This window comes from Rana temporaria, chromosome 4 (genome assembly GCF_905171775.1).
Source record: "Rana temporaria chromosome 4, aRanTem1.1, whole genome shotgun sequence".
Classification (NCBI taxonomy): domain Eukaryota; kingdom Metazoa; phylum Chordata; class Amphibia; order Anura; family Ranidae; genus Rana; species Rana temporaria.
The window spans coordinates 341,965,440-341,986,071 of record NC_053492.1 but is presented as its reverse complement, the minus strand read 5'-3'; the positions used below and the strand labels follow the sequence as shown (position 1 = coordinate 341,986,071).

At 46.0% G+C, this 20,632-nt stretch overlaps 1 protein-coding gene across 2 annotated transcripts in view; it reads right to left on the bottom strand.

Moving 5' to 3' along the window:
- The window catches only part of LOC120937509 (interferon-induced, double-stranded RNA-activated protein kinase-like), a 349,209-nt gene that overhangs the window by 142,218 nt on the left and 186,359 nt on the right, over window positions 1–20,632 (bottom strand). For both annotated transcript variants that reach the window (XM_040350786.1, XM_040350787.1), the window contains exon 16: window positions 17,478–17,521. In XM_040350786.1, coding sequence (XP_040206720.1) covers window positions 17,478–17,521 — 44 coding nt within the window. The remainder of the gene's footprint in view (window positions 1–17,477; window positions 17,522–20,632) is intronic.

Below are 20,632 nucleotides of genomic sequence, written 5' to 3'. Positions count from 1 at the left end.
TTTCTGGCCTGGAATAAAGCTCTATTAAATGCCATTCTAGTCATCTCCTCCGCCACCGTTCCCTCCAACACTCCTAGCAGGCAATAGACCGGTTCCAGGGGAACAGAGGTCTGGAAGACAGAGTTAAGCGTGTCCAGGACCTCCCTCCAGAACCTATGTAGTTTGGGGCAGCGCCAGAGCAGGTGGATCAAGTCACCCGTTCCTACCCTGCACCTGTTGCACAAGGGGTCGGGGACCCTGCCCATTTTAAAGAGCTTCACCGGGGTGTAGTGGACCCGTAATAGGATGTATAATTGCGATACCTTTTGTGCAACGTTTAGGGAGCACCTGTTTACCACCTGCATCGCCTCCTCCCACATGTCTCCTGTCAATGGCCCAACGTCCGCCTCCCACTGATCTGCCACCTTCATGGGGTGTCCTTCCAAGAACGAGTCAAGTAGCATATTGTAGCACTGCGAGATAATGCCCTTTGTCTCTGAGGCGTCCCGCAGGATGCGGAATACCGGAGTGGGGGACTGAGCCCACTCCACCGCACTCCCCTGGGCCCTTATTGCATGTTGCAGCTGGACGTAGTAAAAGAGCATGTTTTGTGGAAGCGCATACCTGGACCTTAAAGTGTCAAATGGGAGCAGTGTGCCCCTACGAAAAATCTGTTTGAGGAGGGCGACACCTCTAAGGCGCCACCTGGGACCCTGATCCAGTTTGGCCAGTTCAGTGAACGTGTTGTTATCCCATATCGGGCTAAATTCAGTAAACCCCGTGACCCCCTGCAGCTGCCTCACCTTATTCCACACCTTCTGGGTAAGTACATATGTGGGCATTTTCCTATTGGGCTTCTGAAAGTGCTGAGCCTCTAGACCCTCCGGTATCGACCGGGCCCCAGTGCCAAACAGCAGAAGCCTGGCCGAGGAACCCGCCGGGACCGGGGACATGGCACCAATCAGGTGTTGTAGCTGCGCAGCTAGGTAGTAGATCCATGGGTTAGGAAGTGCCAGCCCCCCTCCCTCCTTGGGGCGTTGCAATTGCTCCAGTTTTATCCTGGGGGCTCTAGTGTGCCATAGCAGTTGTCTAAAGAGCGAGTTTACCACTCTAAAAGTTTTAAGGGTGATAACTATTGGGGAATTGTGGAGCAGGTATAGTAACTGCGGCATCAGGATCATTTTGATGAGATTAGTCTTACCCGCGAGGGACATTTGCAACCTATTCCATACGTGGATTTTGTCTCTAAACCTGGTCAATAGGGGAAAGATATTCAATCTGCTATAGTCAGTCACATTGGGGGACACATGTACCCCCAGGTATTTAAAAGAGGGCACTATCGGGACGGGGGTTGAGGGGCCGCCCTCGGTCATAGGAGGTCCGTCCAAGAACATCAGCGCGGATTTAGTCCAGTTGATGGTGAGGCCCGAGAAATGTCCAAACCTCACCACAAGGGACATCACCTGGCTCAGGGAATCCCCAGCATCTTCCAAAAACAGGAGCATGTCATCTGCATACAACATGAGCTTCTCATGCATGTCTCCGTAGCGGAAGCCCTTTACTGCTGGGCAATCCCGTACCAGAGCCGCCAGGGGCTCAATCGCCAGGGCGAAGAGCAAAGGGGACAGGGGGCAACCCTGCCTGGTCCCCCTGCCCAAAGCGAAGGCAGGAGACATCCGGTCCGACAACCGTATGGCCGCCTGGGGCGCGTCATACAATAGTCTCACCCATTTTAGAAAATTGGGGCCAAAGCCAAACTTGGCCAATACCGCCCACAGATACCGCCAGCCGACACTGTCGAAAGCCTTATTGGCATCAAGTGACAACAGTGCCCTTTGGCCGACGGAATCCGAGGGGGTCTGCATGTTTAGGTACAAGCGGCGGAGATTGGTGGCGGTGGAGCTGCGGGGCATAAAACCTGCCTGGTCTGGGTGGATTATGGATAGGATGATCTTATTAACCCTCATGGCCAGTACTTTGGCTAGAATTTTTACGTCGCTCTGCAGCAGGGATATGGGCCTGTACGAGCCTGGGTCAAGGGGGTCTTTGCCTGGTTTTAACAAAAGAATGATGTTGGCCCTTGTCATGGATGGGGGGAGCTTCCCCTGTTCAAAAGCAGCGTTGAAAACCTCTAGCAGCTTGGGGAGAATCTCCCCCCCGTATTGGGTGTAGACCTCCATAGGGATGCCATCGTCTCCCGGAGCCTTACAGGTAGGGAAGGAGGCGGCCGCCTCCGTTAGTTCGTCAAGGGTCAGGGGAGCGTCCATCGCAGCGCGTGCTTGTCGGGACAACACCGGGAGGGTCACATCGTCTATGTACGTCTGTAGCTCACTATCAGGGTAGTCGTCACAGGGTTTATACAAATCAATGTAGAAGGTCGCCAACACGGCGACTATCTGCTCTGGATCATTCACTAGCCGCCCCTGAGAGTTACGAATCGCTCCAATGGCCGGGGACGCCTGCTGGGATCTGGCGATCCTGGCCAATAACCTGCCGGTCTTTTCCCCCTCCTCGTAGTAAGCCTGTTTGGTGAAAAAGCGTTTTTTTTCCGCGGTGGACGCTCTCAGCCGGTCCAGGGAATCCTGGCCCGACATCCAAGCCTCCCTCGCGGAGTCCGAGGGGTCTGTCACGTACTGTAGTTCCAGTCTCTGCACCTGATCCCCGACCTGCTCCAGAAGTGCTGCAGAATTACGTTTAACTGCTGCGATTTCAGCTATGAATGTGCCCCTAAGACAGGCCTTAAATGCATCCCACACCTCGACTGCGCCACCCACTTGGCCATTGTCCGCAAAGTATTTTCCTATCTGCTGCCCTATTCGCTCATGTGAGGTGAAGAGTTTTAACCAGAATGCGTTCAATTTCCAGGGTGCTCTAGGTAAGGAGGAGGCCGGGCGGGTAACAAGGTGTACTGCCAGGGGTGAGTGGTCTGATACTCCTCGAGGGAGGTATTCCAACTTGGATACCATGTGCAGAACCTGGGTGGACCCCACGCAAAGGTCTATGCGTGAAAGCGACCCATGGGTCTTAGAAAAGCAAGAAAATTGTTTGGTCGTCGGGTGTCTGGCTCTCCAAACATCAATCCAGCCCACCTCCGCTAGCAGGCGGCTCAAAATGGTACCTCTGCCCCCCAGTGGTGGTATGGCTGGCGGATGTCTATCTAGCCTAGGGTCCAGGCATCCATTAAAGTCCCCCATAATCACAACAGGCATATCAAGCTTATCTGCTAAGTATGACAGGAGACATTGTATAACCTCTCTAGAGAAGGGGGGGAATATATACAAAAGCAAGTATCATTGTCACAGTATAGAGTTTGCAATACAAAAAAACATATCTCCCTTGGGAGTCTATTACCGAGTCTATTTCCTGGTAGGCCAAGGATTTGTGAACCAAAACACTCACCCCCCGTGAGTAGGAGGTGTGTGTGGAGTGGTATGCCTTGCCCACCCAGGAAAATCCTAGGCACCCAATGGTGTCCTTCGTGAGGTGCGTCTCCTGGAGACCTACCACAGCGGGATGGAACTTCCTCAAGCACGAGCCAATCATAGTACGTTTCAAGGGATCATTGACACCACGGACATTCCATGATACTATGGTTGTGGTAGCCATATCTGGTGGGGATTAACGGTAACGCCGCATGGCGGCAGTGTCACAAGTCCTCTTCGAAAACTGGGGTCCAGAAAAAATGATGCATGCCCATTTGTAACAGTCCATGTGCAACGTGGGTGGAGGCATAAAAAGTATAATAGGGGGGAGGGGAAGCAGCATAAAGTGTAGTGAAGTGAGCAAAAAACAGCAGAAAAACATAAGTGAGACAACATTGTCTCCGGGACTCCGTGCCAACCTGGCACCTAACAGTCCACTCCCGACCTTGAGGTCGTGGTGTAACGTGCGCGACATAAAGGGGGGGCCTCCCCCGCTGCCGCTCTGATTCCAACTTTGGAAGGGTCATTGTACAACAGCTCTGAGCTCACGCTGCCCAAAACACAGCTGGAAAGAAAAATAGCAATGTCCCGCATTTAAAAATAACAATAACAGGTAATTCCCACAACAGGTGTCATACCTAGTCCACAGAGTGTAGTTTGGTGCTTCAGTCCCCCTCGTCCACTTCCCTCCTCCTGCGCAAATCTTGTTCGTTGCGGTCCAGCCAATCCGCAGCGTCCGCTGCGGATTCAAAGAAGGTGGCCTAGCCTCTGACTGTGACTCTCAATTTGGCTGGGTACAGCATGGCGTATGTTACTGGAATTTTTTGTAGGCGCTTCTTTATATCAGCAAATTTAGCTCTCCTGCGCTGTACTTCTGCAGAGAAATCCGGGTAGAATGAGACACTTGCTCCATTGTAGTGTACAGACCCCTTCTCCCGCGCCAGTCTGAGCACTATTTCTCTGTCCCTGTAATTGAGAAGCCTGGCTAGCATGGGCCTCGGCGGATTACCAGGCGGGAGAGGTCTGGGTGGCGTGCGGTGTGCCCTCTCCACCGCAAAAAGTGTAGTAAATGCTTCTGCACCAAACATCTCTTGGAGCCATGACTCCACGAATGCCGTGGGGTCCCGTCCCTCCACCTTCTCCGGGAGCCCAACTATACGGACGTTGTTCCTTCGGAGGCGGTTCTCGATGTCATCCGTCTTTGCGTTCGCCTGGCCCGCTTGCTGCAGCGCTGTTCTGGTATCTCTGATGAGGGGGGGCATCTGGTCCTCCACCTCGCTAACTCGCCCCTCCACCGCCGTGGTGCGTTCTCTGATTTTCTGGATGTCGTGCCAGATAAATGACACTGTTTCCGTCAGGGCCCCAAATTGCAGCTTTAGGCCGTCTACTGATGCAGTCACAGACGTGGTGCAGCGTTGCACTGCCTGCAGGATCTCACTCAGCGTGGGCTGTGGAGCATCATCTGGCCTCTCAAACAGGTCTATCTGTTCTTGGGACACCTCAAGGGGTAGTGTGTCGTCCAGGGCAGAGGCGCCATCTTGCCCCCCGGCCTCATGTAATGGCGTCGGTAGCTGAGGGGAAGGGGAGCAGCTCGGGCCCTGTAGCTTTTGGGCATAATACAGCATGTCTTTGGGCTGCTCCCTCCCCTGCTGTTTTTGGGTCTTAGCCGGCTTACCCGTCTCCTTGTGCGTCTCCCAGCCACGCATAGCTCTCTGAGGGAGGACGGAGCCGGCGCCATCTTGGAGGGCCAGGGCCGCCACCGCTGCCGCTTCCTTGTCGCCTCTACGGGCCATCTCGAGGATCGGGGAGGACTCCGTGTGGTCACCGCTATGTGGAGGAAGGTGGGGTGAGTCTGTCAGCTCTTTTTTGCGGTGCAGGATCGCTGCGGGAAGGATCGATGCAGGGTCAATAGCGGGAGCTCCGTGCCAAGCGTCCGCTCACATGCCTGTCCAGGCCACGCCCCCCTTGTTATACTTTTTGATAAAACTTTGTCCATTACTGTGCCTATAAAGTCCATGAATAGCCCTTTGCATTCTTCTTCTTTAACATTTATATTAGGACCCGGCACACTTATCTTAATGTATCCGCAGTACCACTCTGCTCGACGATACATTCTTTTCTCTCTATTTAAATCCGTAAGCAGGCCAAGGGTCAAACGCAGAAGACTGGAGGCAAGCCCGTAAGCAGGCTGAGAGTCGAACACAGGAGACTGGAGGCAGGGTCTGTAAGCAGGCTGAGGGTCACACACAGAAGACTGGAGGCAAAGTCCTTAAGCAGGCTGAGGGTCAAGCACAGGAGACTGGAAGCAGAGTCCGTGAAGCAAGCCAAGGGTCAGGTCCAGGGGGAGATCAGAGTAGGTCAAGGTCAATCTGGGTCACAACGGGTAATCAGAAGGCAGAAAGCAGGAACAAGGAACACAGGAAGCTGAGAGATAAACCAGTGATTTGCTTATGGAATTGAGCAGATTTTTTACAGGCCAGCAAGGGAGCTCACGTTATGTGAGCGCCAGTGCGCATGCATGCACGCCATTCCATTGGACCACACACACGCGTGTGCTGAAGCGCCGTTCCGCCGTGCATGCGCGCAGGGAAGCGGCGATACTGACAAGGTTGGTTCCTATTTCTTCCGACAGAGAGCTACTAGCATCAATCGACATCAAGGACATGTATCTGCACATACCTATTTTCCCTGCTCACCAAAAGTTCCTGCGCTTTGAGGTAGAGCAGCACCAGTATCAGTTTGTAGCCTTGCCTTTCGACCTAGCTACTGCACCCCGGGTGTTTACCAAGGTTCTGGCCCCACTCCTGGCCAGGCTCAGAGCGCAAGGTATAACAGTAATACCATACTTGGACAACCTACTGTTAGTAGATCGGTCAGTAGCCCGCTTGAACAAGGGTATCCTCAGCACGGTCAGGTACCTGAGATACTTGGGTTGGATTCTCAATTTAGAGAAGTCATCTCTACAACCAGTGAGGAGGCTGGAGTACTTGAGTCTGATCATAGACACAGATCAGAAGAAGTTTTTTTTGCCCTAGGCAAAGGTCAGATCTATAAAAGAGCAGGTCCAGGTGGTCAATTTAAAAAAAGACCCCTCCACTCGTCTCTGCATGAGGTTGTTAGGAAAGATGGTGGCCTCATTCAAAGCCGTTCCATGTGCTCAATTTCATTCAAGAATGTTACAAAACAGTATCCTCTCCACTTGGAACATAAAGATCAAAGCTCTGGACTTCCCTATGGGCCTGACTTCAAAGGTGCGTCACAGCCTCAATTGGTGGTTGGTGTCCAGAAATCTGCAGAAGGGGAAGTCTTTCATTCCAGTCACCTGGAAAGTGGTTACTATGGATGCCAGCCTTTCGGGCTGGGGAGCAGTTCTAGAAGACACGACTGTTCAGGGCAGATAGTCAAACATCGAGCAGGTTTTACCCATCAACATCCTGGAACTCCGGTTGCAGAATTGCCCTGTCAGGATTCAATCCGACAATGCCACATCACTGGTCTATATCAATCACCAAGGGGGCACCAGGAGTCGCGCAGCCCAAAATAAGGTTAACCATATCCCGTTTTGGGCAGAGAGGCATGTTCCTTCCTTATCTGCGGTCTTCATTCCAGGAATAAAGAATTGACAGGCTCACTTCTTAAGTCGGCCCTCCTGATCACATGACGGCCTTGTCCAATCACAGCCATCATGTGATGTAAACAGAGAGCTGGTTGCTAAGCGATCGGCTCTCCTCACACATTATTTGTCGGTGAGGAGAGGAGAGCGGAACGCTGCAACCGGCTGGTGATCAGTGTATATGAGCTGTTTTTTACAGCTTTTTACACACTGATCACCAGCCTAGTAACACACATGTAAACAAACAATGTAAAACACACATGTCATTACACAATGTCCCCAAAACACATGTACACACACACACACACACACACACACATGTCCCCACACACGTACACACACACACACACGTCCCCACACACACACGTCCCCACACACACACACATGTCCCCACACACACACACACATGTCCCCACACACACACACATGTCCCCACACACACACACACACACATGTCCCCACACACACACACACACACATGTCCCCACACACACACACACACATGTCCCCACACACACACACATGTCCACACACACACACGTCCCCACACACACATGTCCCCACACACACACATGTCCCCACACACACACACAAACATGTCCCCACACAGTAAAAACACATGTCCCCCACATATGTAACAGTAAAATCATATGTCCCAATGATTATCTGCACACATATGTCCGTGATCACTTGCGCACATCTGTACATGATCATTTGCGTACATATGTCCGTGATCACACAAACCAATTATTATACACTTAACTGGATTTTTTTACCAAAGACATAGCAGAATACATTTTTAGCTTAAATATATGACAACATTGGATTTCTTTTAAAATAGAATAAAGAAAATATAATTTTTTTTCCAAAGTTTCGCTCTTTCTTCGCTTATATCGCAAAAAAAAACAGTCGTGGATAAATACCACCAAAAGAAAGCTCTATTTGTGAAAACAAAATGATAAAGATTCCATGTGTGCACAACGTAGCATGACCGTGCAATTGTCATTGAAAATGCGAGAGCGCTGAAAGCTGAAAATTGGCCTGTATTGATGTGGCTATGCAGCTCTGTGTCCCGTTATGTACGAAAAAGAAAATAGGATTTTTATAACAGCTTACCTGTAAAATCCTTTTCTTCGAGTACATCACGGGACACAGAGCTCCAGCCCCTCTTCTAGGGATACTTATTGCTTTGTTACAAAAACTGAGGCATTCCCGGTATGGGAGGGGTTATATAAGGGAGGGGACTTCCTGCCTTGGGTTTGCCAGTGTCCATCACCTAAAGGTAGGTCTATGACCCACATAGTAATTACTGTGCAGCTCTGTGTCCCGTGATGTACTCGAAGAAAAGGATTTTACAGGTAAGCTGTTATTTTTTGTGATAGTGTAATTTTGACCTTTTTGTTATATATATAACCAGCACTCTCAATTTCTTTGAAAACATTTGTTGGTACGCTGTACTCCAAATTTTGCGAACCCTTGCTTTAGGATGTAAACTCTTTAGATGAGTTGTCTAGCAATAGTGTATCTTTAAGCAGGATGAACCTTGGTCCAAGCTGGACCACTGTAACCATGTAAAAATATACCATGCCTGGAATTTGTCCAGGCAAGAGCATGAGATCTGGGAGAAATCAGTTTGTTTTCTGGATGAAATAAATGTAAGAATGGGGACAAAGTATTCTAGACAAAGGGAAAGTTGGAGAGCAGATTTTTTAAAGCTCATTACCCAACCAAAAGACTGAATTTTGGCTGGAGACTTCACTACTGCTTTAGTAATAAATCATTCAAAACATATTCAGTGTAAATCAGTGGCCGATAGTGTGCAATATAATTTAGAGGTGGGCTCACTATTAGGATTAAGAATCACTTTAACCGCTTAACGACCGCCGCATGTACATATACGTCGGCAAAATGGCATGGACAGGCAGAATGATGTGCCCGCACGTCGCTGTCTTTCCGCGGGTCCGATCAGGACCCCCCCCCCCCAGTACATGCGGCGGTCGGTAAGCCTCAGGGAGCGATCCGGGATGAGGGCGCGGCCCCCTCACGATCGCTCCCCGGAGATGAAGAACGGGGAGAGCCGTATGTAAACACGGCTTCCCCGTGCTTCACTGTGGCGGCTGCATCGATTGAGTCATCCTTTTTATAGGGAGACTCGATCGATGACGTCAGACCTACAGCCACACCCCCCTACAGATGTAAACACACACTAGGTGAAGCTGAACTCCTTCAGCGCCCCCTGTGGTTAACTCCCAAACTGCAACTGTCATTTTCACAATAAACAATGCAATTTAAATGCATTTTTTGCTGTGAAAATGACAATGGTCCCAAAAATGTGTCAAAATTGTCAGAAGTGTCCGCCATAATGTCGCAGTCACAAAAAAAAAAAAAAAAATCGCAGATCGCCGCCATTAGTAGTAAAAAAAAAAAAATATATAAAAATGCAATAAAACTATCCCCTATTTTGTAAATGCTATAAATTTTGTGCAAACCAATCAATAAACGCTTATTGCGATTTTTTTACCAAAAATAGGTAGAAGAATACGTATCGGCCTAAACTGAGGAAAAAAAAATTAATATATGTTTTTGGGGGATATTTATTATATCTTCTGTGGTAAGGAGCCACCTTGCTCACTTTTCAATTATTATTTCCTGTATGCTGAAGTACTACTGTGTGGAAGATTCATCTATATTTTCTGCCAAATGATCCAGTGAATTTACTGTTTGAACCTATAGTCTGTGAGAACCGCCAGCTCTGTGATTGAGTTTCAGCTGACACATCGTTTTCTGCTTAGAAGATTCATTCACTTTGTTTGCCAGGCAATGATTCAGCGCTCCTAATTAGACCAGCGGACTATCCTCTTTCATTTGAGAACTGTCAGCCTTGTGTTTATTTTACTTTCCAGTTGATACATTGTTTCTTATGTGGATAATTTAGTTACCATATCTGCTAAACCAGTGACTCAGCGATCTTATACAGATCAGGGGAATATGTGTTTCATTTTAATTGAGAACTGATAGCCCTGTGATTGTCTTCTAGTTTGATACTTTGATCGGTGTGTGAAACATTGCTGAATCAATGACTCAGCGCTTTCAGGGGACCATATGATCATTTCATTCAAGAATTCCCCACCTTATAACTGTCTCCCAGTTTGATACATTGATCTGTGTATGAAAGCTTTCTTACCATACTGTCTGTTAAACCAGTGACACAGCGCTTTCATTTAGATCAAGGGGACTATATGACTATCATAGTTGAGAACTGTTAACCCTGTGATTGTCTCTCAGGTTGATGCATTGGTCTGCGTGTGAAAAGGTTTATTTCACTGTTTGCCAAGCCAACGACACAGTGCTTTCATCCAGATCAGTGCACCATATGTTTATTACAGCTGAAAATTACATCTGAGAATTACTATCCTGACTGATTGCTAGTGGATACAGTGTATCAGTTTGTCCGTTTTTTCAATTTTCAGTTGATATTTCACTATATGCTCACAACAAAATTATTAATTTAATTTCTTTTTTTTCTTTTTGAGGGTTGCGCTATACACTATTTGTCACCTAATACCACTCCTTCTATTGCTGTCTATTTCAGCAATACTTAGTTTGCAGCACCTACTCAGAGTTTTCCTCTGTCCCAATATTTACCAAGTTTTCTTTATACACACGCACACTTATGTTTTTATATATAAATTCACATCCTCTTCACTGAATAAGTTGAAGCTAATTAGCAGGTGTTGTCCTGCCCAACCTAATTATATTCCTTTATTATCACCATTTCTTGTTCTTTGTTTTATCATAGCACATTTTTTTCTAGGGAAGCGCAAATTCACCATTGCTTTAGATATTTATTATAGCAAAAAGTAAAAAAAATTGAATTTTTTTCAAAATTGTCGCTCTATTTTTGTTTATAGCGCAAAAAATAAAAACCGCAGAGGTGATCAAATACCACCAAAAGAAAGCTCTATTTGTGGGGAAAAAAGGACGTAAATTTTGTTTGGGAGCCAGGTCGCACAACCGCGCAATTGTCAGTTAAAGCGACGCAGTGCCAAATCGCAAAACCTGGCCTGGGCATTTAGCTGCCTAAAGGTCCGGGGCTTAAGTGGTTAAATTCCTTCAAGTGGATGTAAACCCAATTCATTAAATTTGAGCTGGGAACATATATCTGTAGTGTTTTCTCATCTCTTTGCAAAGCACTGAGACATGTGTGTTTGTGTTGCTCTGTTATCAGCCTTCTGACAAGTTCTCAGAGACAGGAGATAAAAGCAGCCTGAAGTTTGTGTTGTGGGAGGTTTCTATAAATAGATTAACAGAGTGCTGCTCAATTCAGAGCGGAGCTCTGCACATTACTTCCTTCCTTTGCCAATGTGGAATGGGGTGTGTGTGCCTTTCCTTCAATCAGCTGTCTTGGCTGTATGCCAATAATCCAGTTCCAGTGCTGAACAGGAAGAAACAATCTGTAAAACAATCTGCACTAAAGTTTATATAAAGCTGAAGACAGCAGATATACATGTAAAACTTATGTAGGGAGATTTGTTTCATCTCTGTATGTTCACTTTACTGTGTATATGTGTGAGGGTTTACATCCACGTTAAAGTGCACTTACAGCCAGATTATGTATTAATATATATTAACAAGAAGTAAATGATCTTTAGAACAAGCCCTTACTAATCACTGCTGCAGAAACTGTGGAGCAATTCATCCTTAAATTTGTCAACAGCAGAACTGGAGTTCTTATCTCCCAGCAGCAGCTCAGCTCACTGTCACCTGCCACAATATCTGCTCTGTGTTTCTATGACAGATTATAAGACTGGGAAGCTACTAATTCACTGCTCAGAGAGGTGAACAGTGTGAGCTGATCTTACTATAAAACACCAAAGAGGATTTGAGTGCTTCTGTTGGAAATTATGAGGATGATTTCCTCCGCAGTGAGGGCTTGTTTTAAATCATGGGCACTGCTTGTAAAGAAAGTGTATATTTTTGAATGTCCTAGCCTGGCGGCAGACTCACTTTAAGTGCACTTCTCTCTAAGAAGTGCACTTAACTAAAGAAAGGAGGGTTTGCAAAACATCCCTTTACTGGGATCTTTCAATGGCAAAATTCTCTAAGCCCGATTTGATTTTGTATGTATACAGGCTTCTGTTAGCTCCAGACCAGACCCTCTGCTACAGTATCCTCCTTTAATTTACATTCATTATACATAATACAGCTTCCATCTGTGACACTGGGGGAGATTTACTAAAACTAGTGCACACAGAATCTGGTGCAGCTGTGCATAGTAACCAATCAGCTTTTAGGTTTTAGCCCAGGTTCACACTGATAGTGTGAATGAAATCGTGCAAGTTCAGATGTCAGTCCCGATTTCGGAGGCGATTTCAGAGACATTTGTGCGGGTTGCTGAAGTCGCCAAAAGTAGTACAGAAACTACTTTTGGGAATCAATGCGGTGCCAAAAATCCAGCGTCGCATCATAGTGACATGGTAGATGAGGTTGAAGAAAGACACAAGTCCATAAAGTCCACCCTATGTATGCGATTATACAGGTGGTTCTCAAAAAATGTGCATATTGTGATAAAGTTCATTATTTTCTGTAATGTACTGATAAACATTAGACTTTCATATATTTTAGATTCATTACACACAACTGAAGTAGTTCAAGCCTTTTATTGTTTTAATATTGATGATTTTGGCATACAGCTCATGAAAACCCAAAATTCCTATCTCAAAAAATTAGCATATTTCATCCGACCAATAAAAGAAAAGTGTTTTTAATAAAAAAAAAGTCAACCTTCAAATAATTATGTTCAGTTATGCACTCAATACTTGGTCGGGAATCCTTTTGCAGAAATGACTGCTTCAATGCGGCGTGGCATGGAGGCAATCAGCCTGTGGCACTGCTGAGGTGTTATGGAAGCCCAGGATGCTTCGGTAGCGGCCTTAAGCTCATCCAGAGTGTTGGGTCTTGCGTCTCTCAACTTTCTCTTCCCAATATCCCACATATTCTCTATGGGTTTCAGGTCAGGAGAGTTGGCAGGCCAATTGAGCACAGTAATACCATGGTCAGTAAACCATTTACCAGTAGTTTTGGCACTGTGAGCAGGTGCCAGGTCGTGCTGAAAAATTAAATCTTCATCTCCATAAAGCTTTTCAGCAGATGGAAGCATGAAGTGCTCCAAAATCTCCTGATAGCTAGCTGCATTCACCCTGCCCTTGATAAAACACAGTGGACCAACACCAGCAGCTGATATGGCACCCCAGACCATCACTGACTGTGGGTACTTGACACTGGACTTCAGGCATTTTGGCATTTCCCTCTCCCCAGTCTTCCTCCAGACTCTGGCACCTTGATTACCGAATGACATGCAAAATTTGCTTTCATCCGAAAAAAGTACTTTGGACCACTGAGCAACAGTCCAGTGTTGCTTCTCTGTAGCCCAGGTCAGGCGCTTCTGCCGCTGTTTCTGGTTCAAAAGTGGCTTGACCTGGGGAATGCGGCACCTGAAGCACCATTTCCTACACACGCCTGTACACGGTGGCTCTGGATGTTTCTACTCCAGACTCAGTCCACTGCTTCCACAGGTCCCCCAAGGTCTGGAATCGGTCCTTCTCCACAATCTTCCTCAGGGTCCGGTCACCTCTTCTCGTTGTGCAGCGTTTTCTGCCACACTTTTTCCTTCCCACAGACTTCCCACTGAGGTGCCTTGATACAGCACTCTGGGAACAGCCTATTCGTTCAGAAATTTCTTTCTGTGTCTTACCCTCTTGCTTGAGGGTGTCAATGATGGCCTTCTGGACAGCAGTCAGGTCGGCAGTCTTACCCATGATTGCGGTTTGGAGTAATGAACCAGGCTGGGAGTTTTTAAAAGCCTCAGGAATCTTTTGCAGGTGTTTAGAGTTAATTAGTTGATTCAGATGATTAGGTTAAGAGCTCGTTTAGAGAACCTTTTCATGATATGCTAATGCTAAAATAATGAACTTTATCACAATATGCTAATTTTTTGAGAACCACCTGTATATCCCTGTATGTTGCAGTCATTCAGGTGCTTATCCAATAGTTTTTTGAAACTATCGATGACCCCCCCCCACTGAGACCACCGCCTGTGGAAGGGAATTACACAACCTTGCCGCTCTTACAGTAAAGAACACTCTACACAGTTTAAGGTTCAATCTCTTTTCTTCTAATTTTAATGAGTGGCCACGTGTCTTATTAAACTCCCTTCCGTGAAAAAGTTTTATCCCTATTGTGGGGTCACCTGTCTGATATTTGTAAATTGAAATCATATCCCCTCTCAAGCGTCTCTTCTCCAGAGAGAATAAGTTCAGTGCTCGCAACCTTTCTTCATAGCTAATGTCTTCCAGACCCTTTATTAGCTTTGTTGCCCTTCTTTGTACTCGTTCCATTTCCAGTACATCCTTCTTGAGGACTGGTGCACAGAACTGGACAGCATACTCCAGGTGAGGCCAGACCAGAGTCTTGTAGAGTGGGAGAATTATTGCTTTATCCCTGGAGTTAATCCCCTTTTTAATGCATGCCAATATTCTGTATGCTTTGTTAGCAGCAGCTTGGCATTGCATGCCATTGCTGAGCCCATCATCTACTAGGACCCCCAGGTCCTTTTCCATCCTCGATTCCCCCAGCGGTTCACCCCCAAGTGAGTAGATTGCATTGCTTCGGACAGTGCCATTGCCGGCAATTGCTGCTGATTTGGCATGCGATTTGACATGTTAAATCGCATGCCAAATCGTTCCAATGTGAACCTAGGTTTATTGTGAAAGATTGAGGCCCGGTTCACACTGGTGCGACAAACGTTCCGACATTGGGAGCTCATGTCGCATGACGTGTGAAAATCAATGTTTCCCTATGGGAGACGTTTTAACTGGTCTGAAACAAGTCAGTCCGACTTTGAAAATGCTCCCTGTACTACTTTGGTCCGACTTTGATCCTACTTCAGCCCATTGAATATCATTGAAGTCAGACCATGTGACTTGTGCTCTGATGATCTTGAGGGGGAACTCCACGCCAAATTTTAAATTAAAAAAACTACATGGGTTCCCCCTCCAAGAGCATACCAGGATTTTTAAGGGAACCCCCTACGCCGAAAAAGCGGTGTGGGGTCCCCCCAAAATCTATACCAGACCCTTATCCGAGCACACAGCCCGGCAGGTCAGGAAAAGGGGTGGGGACGAGTGAGCACCCCCCCCCTCCTGAACCATACCAGGCCGCATGCCCTCAAAATGGGGCTGGGTGCTTTGGGGAAGGGGCGCACTTGTAAAAGAGCTGCCAGAAGATAGCGGAGGAGCCCGGCAGAATGCACCGGTGAGCGGAAGAAGAACTGGAGAGTGGGAGAAAAACCAGAGAGCGCGGAGAAGACACCGGATAATCGGGAGAAGAGGCCGGAGAGCGGAGAAGACACCGGAGAGTGGGAGAAGAGGCCAGAGAGCAGAGAAATCGGAAGAGACCCCCGAAGTCGGAAGAAGACCCCCGGAGCTGCCTTATAAATTACTTTAAAACCCCCAGGTGAATGGGTAGGGGTACGATGTACTCCATACTCATTCACATAGGGTGGGGGGCCGGGATTTGGATAAGCCCCCCACCCGCAGACCCCGACAACGAATAGCCAGGGCTGTTGGGAAGAGGCCCTTGTCCTCATCAACATGGGGACAAGGTGCTTTGGGGTGGGGGGGCCACAGGGCGCCCCCCTGCCCCAAAGCACCCACCCATCATGTTGAGGGCATGTGGCCTGGTACGGTTCAGGAGGTGGGGGGCGCTTGCTCGTCCCCACCCTTTTTTCTGACCGGCCGGGCTACGTGCTCAGATATGGGTCTGGTATGGATTTTGGGGGGACCCCACGCTGTTTTTTCAGCGTAGGGGGGTTCCCCTTGAAATCCATACCAGACCCAAGGGCCTGGTATGCTCTTGGAGGGGGAACCCATGCCATTTTTTTATTTAAAATTTGGCATGGAGTTCCCCCTCAAGATCATCAGAGCACAAGTCGTATGCAACACAGCATTCTGACTTTGATCTGACTTCAATGATATTCAATGGGCTGAAGTAGGATCAAAGTCGGACCAAAGTAGTACAGGGAACATTTTCAAAGCCAATGCTCTCGTGGGGGAAACCATGCTGTTTTTTTATTTCAAATTTGGCATGGAGTTCCCCCTCAAGATTCATACCAAACACAGTGCCTGGTATTGGCGGGGATCCAAGTCGGATCCGTGTTCATTGAAAGTCAGACATATGTCGGCTTCAAGATGCAGAGCAAAGTTGGATCCAAAGTAGGACGGCTTTCCTGTCGTACAAGTGTGAACCCAGTATAATTGAGCAAGCTGAAGTTAGAAGCTGATTGGTGACTATGCACAGCTGCACCAGATTCTGTTCAATTTAGTAAATCTCCCCCAGTTGAGTTCTTCGGTAAAATGTGAATACCTAAAAAACCTCCCACTTATGCATTTCGATGCAATTCCTTTTTAATACGATGCATAGATTTTTGCTGAAGTGGCTCAGAAAGAAACGCTTTCCAAGCATGGGTTGAAAACCAAAGTGAAGTTTAGAGGAAGGAGCAGTGAGAATACAGATGAAGAAATTAAATCAAGGAAGGAAATTAGGAGAAGAGAGGAGATTAGAGAGAGTGGGGCAGATCCACAGAGCGAGTACGCCGCCGTATCTACTGATACCCCGGCGTACTTTCAAATTTCCCGCGTCGTATCTTTGGTTTGAATCCTCAAACCAAGATACGACGGCATTTGGGTAAGATCCGACAGGCGTATGGCTTCGTACGCCTTCGGATCTTAGATGCAATACTTCGGCTTCCGCTGGGTGGAGTTCTTGTCGTTTTCCGCGTCGAGTATGCAAACTAGCTATTTCCGACGATCCACGAACGTACGCGCGGCCGTCATCGTCTCTAGTCGGCTTTTTCCGGCGTATAGTTAAAGCTGGTGTTTTGCGGTGTATAGTTCGACTTGCCATGTTAAGTATGGCTGTCGTTCCCGCGTTTATTTAGAATTTTTTTGCGTAAGTCGTCCGTGAATCGGGATGGACGTAATTCACGTCTATGTTAAAAAATATGACGTCCTTGCGACGTCATTTAGCGCAATGCACGGCGGGAAATTTAGGGACGGCGCATGCGCAGTTCATTCGGCGCGGGGACGCGCTTCATTTAAATGAAACATGCCCCCTACTCGCCGATTTGAATTAGGCGCCCTTACGCCGCGAGAGATAGACTACGTCGCCGTAACTTACGGCGCAAATTCTTTGTGGATTCGAAGTCTAAAAAAGTAAGTTACAGCGGCGTAGCGTATCTCCCACACGCTGCGCCGATGCAGATCTCTGTGGATCTGCTCCAGTGTCCACACAGATAGACAAGTATTAAATTCTTGCCGTAATCTCTAGCAGTAAAAATTACCCCCAAAAAAATGAATGTGAGACCAGACGTAAATGATGTAAATGACTAATGACAAAAAACCTACCTTTCTGGATTTGAAGGTGTTGGACATGAAGAGTGAAAAGTAACCTAAATACAAATAAAGGGTATATCAAAATAGAAGAGATATATTGGTACAGATGTAAAACTGATCAGCCTTAACTCTTTCACTGCCACTTTAAACCTCAGTTGGTCTCACCATCTTTGCAATATTTCACTTTTTTCTATTTTTTATTTAGCAGAATTTGTAAAAAAAAAAAAACTTCAAACCATACATTTTATGAAAGGAAATGACCAGTAGAATAAAAAGATGGTGCTACTAATTTTGTAGGTCCCATGATATTTATGCAAAGGTCTATCAAACTGATATATCTGATAGAAAAAATACAATAAAATCATTACTAGCGCACTTAAACACAACATAACTTACAAAACTAATGGCCCATTCACACTAGGAACTGCATGTGAATTGCATGCAGTACTTTTAGAAACACAATGCAACCGGATTGCATGGTACTTATGTACCATGTGATCCAGAGCGGGCAAACATACTGCTTTTGCGGCCTGTGTTTGGGATGACATTAACTTCTCACTGACACCCGCTGCAGATCACAAGGGCAGTGCAATTTCAAGGCTGTGCGGGAAACCGTCACGGAACATGGGTTTCTCACACAGCATTCTAGTATGAACAGGCCCTTAATCTATTAAATAAAAACTGTATTGAGTTAATAAAAAAACAAATATACGTAAATTCTAAACTGTGCCCTTTTAAGAAATGGTACATAAAACTAAATAAGCAACTCTAAAAATCTGGAGGTTTTCATATTTCATATACAACTTTTCATTAAAAGATGTTGCAACTAATTTTGTGGGTCCCATGACAGCTGCACAAATGTTTATCAAAATTAAATTTTTGGTAAAAATATACTAAAACCATTATTGAGACTCAAACACAATATAGCTTACACAATTCCTACTAAATATAAAAGCGTAAACTGTACCGAGTTAATAAACAACAAATATTTGTAAATTTAAACCGTGCCTGTTTCAAAGGGGTGAAAATTAAAGGTACACAAAACTGCAATGTGTTAGGCCTCGCTCTAATTTGGGCGATAAGGAATAATGGGCAGAATTGGCATGATTCTGGTCATGATTCCAAATCATGGCAAAATGCACGACGCACGTTTGGGTGTTTATTTATTCTCAATAACACCCTAAATGCGGTGCAATTTTGCCATGAGTTTTGCGCGATAAAACGCAACTGCCTCAGGGCCAAAGTTTGGTCCCTGAGCTTCTTTGGCACGACAATTGATCATAGGGCAGCCCATTCAAGTAAATGGCCTGTCCGATGTGAAACATGCAGAAACGCATGTGAAACTTACTTTTAGGTGCCTTACTGGCGGATTAGCGTCAGAAGAGTTGTAGCTCTCTGCGATAGTAGCATAGAGAAAATGAGGGTCACTTTTTGAATGATTTGAATTATCAGCCACTGATCATAGCTAATAATTTATTGAAGAGAGTCAGCAAATCCATTGTGTAACTGTAACAACCATGTGCTTATGGCAAAGTGGGAAATTCAGCAACTGTAAGGCATACTGACCTGCCCAGCTGGAAGAGGTTCTGTGCCGTCATATGTCTTTACGCCAGTAGCAGCAAAAGCGCCTAAGGTCTTTTCTACTTTGACTCACACAGTAAAAAAAAATCCCTATTTTTGGCCTTAATAGGATTATCAGGGCACATGCAGCTCAAATGACCCCCTAACTCTGTTTCAAATATCACAAAACAGCTCTAAGGTTGCCTTAAAGCCGGACATACATGGATCAAAATTTGATAGATATATGGGCACCCTGCTTGTAATGAAGTCAATCGATCGACTTCTGTACAACCACCATGTTGGGTTTTTTCCCGGACAGTCAGCGTTAACAGCTATAGCTTGCAACACTGATCATTGAGTGCTAATAGCGGCGAGGGCTCTCTGCTGTGCAAACACAATAGCTCAGCAAGAGTGATTCCCCCATCCACATATTCGAGTCCGCACATTTTATTTGTTAAACACGCTGGTTAATTGAAACGTAATGTATAGCCTGCTTAACTGTAGGATCTGCTCATTCTTCTTTGGTAGAACGCAATTAAAACTGGCCATACATGACTCCGTTTTTTTTCTGTTCAGATAGCCAGCATCTGAATATACTGATCAGTGCTGCAGCCCATTGGTTGCATGCACTGAGTGACTCCTAGTTTTACAGTACTACTGTTCAACAGAAGCCGGTCTAATGAGAGGCTTCTATTGAACAGAGAGGGCTACACAAAGATACATGTATGGCAAGCTTAACCCATCAGGGCCTAAATATCTAACATAACCAAGCTGCAAATGAAATAGAATATACATTTAAAAGGACAGCGCTAAAACATGAAAATACAAAATCATTGATAGTAAATGAAAATAATGAAATAAAGAAAAGTGAAGGGGAAAAAAAAAAGCACAATAAGACAACTCTTATATAGTTCATATAAGTGAGTACATAAACTTTGTGATTCCAAATAATGATGATCTATCACCCAAAAAACAAGAAGAATCACTACTGTGAAAGACTTCTGCCTCCAAATGCAATATAAGGAGGCTTACCGGAACGTATGGACCTATTCAGCTTTTACCAAATGGATCAGACAGTGCTGTATAAACATCCAAGAATAGATGGCTTGCTGCAATCTTCTCCAATTGATCTTATGGTAATTAGGAGGGTTTCTCAACAGCCACCAAAGCCAGTATAATAAGGCACGTCAGAGTCAAAGTCGGAGTCCTCTCATCAGTAATTTTAGTAAACATCAAAAGGCATGGATTGAATGATGCATCAAGTTATAATAGCATAGGCAGGATAATGGACCCAAAATTTAAGGAGGCAATACCATTCTTGGGATTTGAACCCATGGTCTGAGTCTTTGTAGGTAGGAGTGCTACCCACTAAGCCATTGAGATGAGCACAAAATTTAAGCAGGTGATACCATGTATGGGATTTGAACCCATGGTCTGAGTCTTTGTAGGTACTAAGCCATTGAGATGAGCACATGTGCCTTTTTATACTGGCTTCGGTGGCTGTTGTATTTTCATGTTTTAGCGCTGCACTTTTTATATTTTTTGCACAAGTTGTCTCTTGTAGTGCTGGCAGCTTTTGTTATATAGGCTGAACACAATTTTTTCTA